Source organism: Aplysia californica, unplaced genomic scaffold, assembly GCF_000002075.1.
Source record: "Aplysia californica isolate F4 #8 unplaced genomic scaffold, AplCal3.0 scaffold01236, whole genome shotgun sequence".
Lineage (NCBI taxonomy): Eukaryota > Metazoa > Mollusca > Gastropoda > Aplysiida > Aplysiidae > Aplysia > Aplysia californica.
In genome coordinates, this window is record NW_004798506.1 from 14,699 (window position 1) to 16,214 (window position 1,516).

The 1,516-nt window shown below is 42.0% G+C and overlaps 1 protein-coding gene across 1 annotated transcript in view; it reads left to right on the forward strand.

The window, feature by feature from the left end:
• Positions 1-712, forward strand: part of LOC118478927 (variant surface antigen B-like) — an 8,298-nt gene extending 7,586 nt beyond the window's left edge. The window contains exon 2 of the mRNA XM_035973444.1: positions 417-712. Within this exon, the coding sequence (XP_035829337.1) occupies positions 417-712 (296 nt within the window). The remainder of the gene's footprint in view (positions 1-416) is intronic.
• The last annotated feature ends 804 nt before the right edge of the window (positions 713-1,516 follow it).

A 1,516-nucleotide genomic window follows, 5' to 3' on the forward strand; every position in this document is an offset into this window, starting at 1 on the left:
GACGACAAAAACTATTGGGCGGATCTTCCCAGAACACGTGTACTTGTGGTTTGTAAACAAACGGTTTCATCCATCCCTTTGAAAATCCTGCATTTACAGTGCAGCTACGTATGGGTTTGTTTGTTTTTATTGCCTATTTAATGGCTTATTTTCCCACTTTTCATGAATAATGCAGTCACCCCTTGTCTTGAGGCGAAACTTGAGACAAGATTCGAGAAATGCAAATACTAATGAAAAGGCTCCTGAGCCGTTATGCAAAACCTCGCCGCGTCACGCCGTCAGTTTGGCTTTGAAGGGTGGTCTGACTCGTTGAATGTTTGACGTCATTAGAAAGGAGAATGACTGGTTCTTTTCCATACTTACATAGACACGAGAGAGGTGAACGCCTTCTGTGTAAAGTTCACACCGTGAAACAGTTGGGATTGAGACACTGGCTCGGCTGGCGATAAAAATATCCACCCGAAGCAGTAACGGCAAAGATTCTCGTAGTGGGGAAATCTTTGGTAACGGCAAAGATTCTCGTAATGAGGAAATCTTTGGTAACGGCAAAGATTCTCGTAATGGGGAAATCTTTGGTAACGGCAAAGAGTCTCGTAATGGGGAAATCTTTGGTAACGGCAAAGATTCTCGTAATGGGGAAATCTTTGGCAACGGCAAAGATTCTCGTTTTGGTAGATTCTCTACTGCTCGATCTTTGGTAACTGGACGATAGAAAATCACGCCAGCGATTGGTGGAGGAAGGCGCCTTTGGGTTTTGTTTGCGCTCGAAGGATCGCAATGTTGTTGCTGGGCCTATTTGTTTGGCCACCGTCTCGTTTCTAGAGAGCAAATTTAATTTCAAACCGGTGTTATTAAGGCGCTCTTTACGCCGTTAGAAAGAAATAAGCGGAAAGGCTGAACTTAACTCACCTTTACTGCTCTTAAAAATAATTATTGAAACACCTTTGTAGACAATTGAGGGAATGGTTGGAGGTTTGTGACTTTAACTAATATTATTAAACTTCAACATTCATCATCTATGATTTCCATTATGTTCATATATGATAATGGTAACTGTTTTAGTTAGGGTGGGGGACGGGACAAGGGGCTGGTGATTGTTCCAATTTTTAAAAAACACGAAATCTAAATATATTATTAATATCGTCCGCATTTGTATTTTTTAAAGTTTTTCCCCCGGATGTGGCTCCGTTAAGTCAGTTGCTAGACTAAGTGTAGATGTCTCTAGTTCAAACTTGATGAGGGACATTCTTTGACTCTGGGTTGTTTCGGGGAGATTTCAAGGTTCTCTGTCGATTTAGCTCCGTCGTATCGGAGATGCACTCTACTTTCGGAGGTATTGGTGTTGAAAATGACGTTAAACCCACGGAGTCTGAGGTGTAGCTCTTTACCGTAGCTCACATTTTTTTTGTTCTTTTGGTAAGTGTTTTACAGCGCTCGCAACTGCATAAGGTCATACGAGCGCACGGGACGCACCAAATATTTTCAATTTGTAGGAATTCTCGAATTTTGCCAGGGT